At 33.4% G+C, this 2,003-nt stretch overlaps 1 protein-coding gene across 1 annotated transcript in view; it reads left to right on the forward strand.

Annotated features, from left to right (window-relative positions):
• Positions 1–1,578, forward strand: part of LOC108913688 — a 5,878-nt gene extending 4,300 nt beyond the window's left edge. Inside the window, exons 2-3 of the mRNA XM_018719279.2 lie at positions 689–926; positions 981–1,578. Coding sequence (XP_018574795.1) covers positions 689–926; positions 981–1,031 — 289 coding nt within the window. The 3' untranslated portion in view covers positions 1,032–1,578. The remainder of the gene's footprint in view (positions 1–688; positions 927–980) is intronic.
• Positions 1,579–2,003: the final 425 nt, after the last annotated feature.

Genomic DNA, 2,003 nt, shown 5'->3' on the forward strand with positions numbered 1-2,003 from the left:
TTTTTCCAACTTACCTTCAGGATCAGAAAGGATCCACAGTTATACATACCTGACCTAGATTTAAGAGGAATCCGGTTAGGAAACAAAAGTTTGTAGATTCACTTTAAAATTTACTGGCGCCTGACATAAATTTTTCAATTTTGTTTTTATTAAATTTAAATTCTTTTTAATTATCTCCCACTTTCCTCAATTTTTCTAAATTTTGATATTGCTCGGGCATTACTTTCTTTACTTCGAACCTATCTCGGATGAGATAGACCCCAACACCTACGAGCTCCACGACCCGCTCTAAATTGTATCGGCGTTTTTGTTAAGGTCACAGCACTAGCCAAAGTTCAGACAACCCGTTCCGAGCCACAACTGGTGTGAAATAAAACCGAAGCGTTGACATAGCGACGCAACGTGGGGCTTGAAGTAGTTATACGAACCCAAGTTAGTGTTCAGAAACCGTAAGCGTTGACAGAATGGTAGTTTTATTGCCTCAATCCCCCCCCCCCTTGACTAGGCAGGAGTCGTGGTGGGATTATGCGCGCGGTCCTCGACAAAGTGGGGCAAACGGACGGTTCGACTCGACTCGCAGTTAATTGCTCTCACCCAATTAAACTACTTAAATAAATAACTGGCCCACGGCCTTGCATAAAACTAGAAATTAATACCGGTTCATTACAATATAATTCATCATTTTTAGGAAAAGGCCTTATCCACGACATTTTGGAGAATGCCATGCTTCTGACATGGATACTCCAAAAAGAGCAAGAAAAAATTGGAGTATTTGTAAGAAAAAAATAAAAATGCAAACAATAAAGATCCGAAATCTGCAGCAGGCAAAGAGTCGTCTAAAAGCCAGAATTTGTAGCCTTAATTCCCTTCTGAAATTTTTGAAAAAGAAATATGACTTAACAGAAACTGCTCAATGTATCATTCATGTAAGTTGAAAAATACTTATTCTTTCTGTGTCTGTAAACAATATGTAATTTTAGGAATCAGCACCTGGAATATTAGGTGAAATCTGTCAAAGATCAAGAAAATGATCTCCTAAAAAGTATTCACCTAAGCTTAGGTCGTTTGCCTTAACGTTAAGCTTTTATTCAACAGATGCTTATAATTATGCAAGAAGAAGTTTTAACATGGCTTTGCTACATACAAAAACAATTTCTAAGTGGTACAGATCTATAGATGAAACACCTGGATTTACAAATGAAGCATTGGCTGCTATTAAAATGAAAGTAAGAGAAACAAACAGTGAAATTTTAGACAATTTGGTATTTGACGAAACGTCTACAGTGCAAAGTGTTGAGTGGAATAGGAAACGATTTACTGGATATGTTGATGTCGGCACTGAAGTATTTGGAGATAATATTCCAAAAGCTTGTTTTTATGGTTGCAGCTATAAATAGTCATTAGAAAATACCTGTTGGGTACTTCTTGACAAACGGTTTAAGTGGTGGAGAAAAAGCTAATTTGTTAAAAAAAATGTTTAGAATTTTTAAGTGAATTAGGTATCAAAATAGTTTCTGTTACTTTTGACGGTGCTCCTTCAAATATCAAATTACAGCTTTACCATAAATGTTAATGTTAATATTAATAAGTAGGTAGATTGTTAAGTTTGTAGCATATTAGGTTATTTGTTGACTTATTACTGTTTCAAATTGGTTTTCTAATAAAAACTAGCAAAATAAACCAAACATTTGTCTTTTTATGATTTCTATAAGTCACTAGTGGGTTTTATAAGTCATAACTTACTAGTGACTTATGACTTGTAACTCACTAGTGACTTATAGGCCACATTATTCCTTTAAAACCAAAGAAATTATAGTATCATTATATACAAGTGTTGGATAAAAGCATTTAATTAATCAGTCAAAACAATTTGAGTATAGTAAAAACAGTTTATTAATTTTACTTCAATTTTTATCGTCTCATTAAATCACCAATATATAAAAATTATTTATAAAATGAGTAATCCTTTCAAATGTGTATTGGTATTTTGTAAATTTTAATAT

Source organism: Anoplophora glabripennis, unplaced genomic scaffold, assembly GCF_000390285.2.
Source record: "Anoplophora glabripennis isolate ALB-LARVAE unplaced genomic scaffold, Agla_2.0 scaffold1087, whole genome shotgun sequence".
In the NCBI taxonomy this organism is placed as follows: Eukaryota; Metazoa; Arthropoda; class Insecta; order Coleoptera; family Cerambycidae; genus Anoplophora; species Anoplophora glabripennis.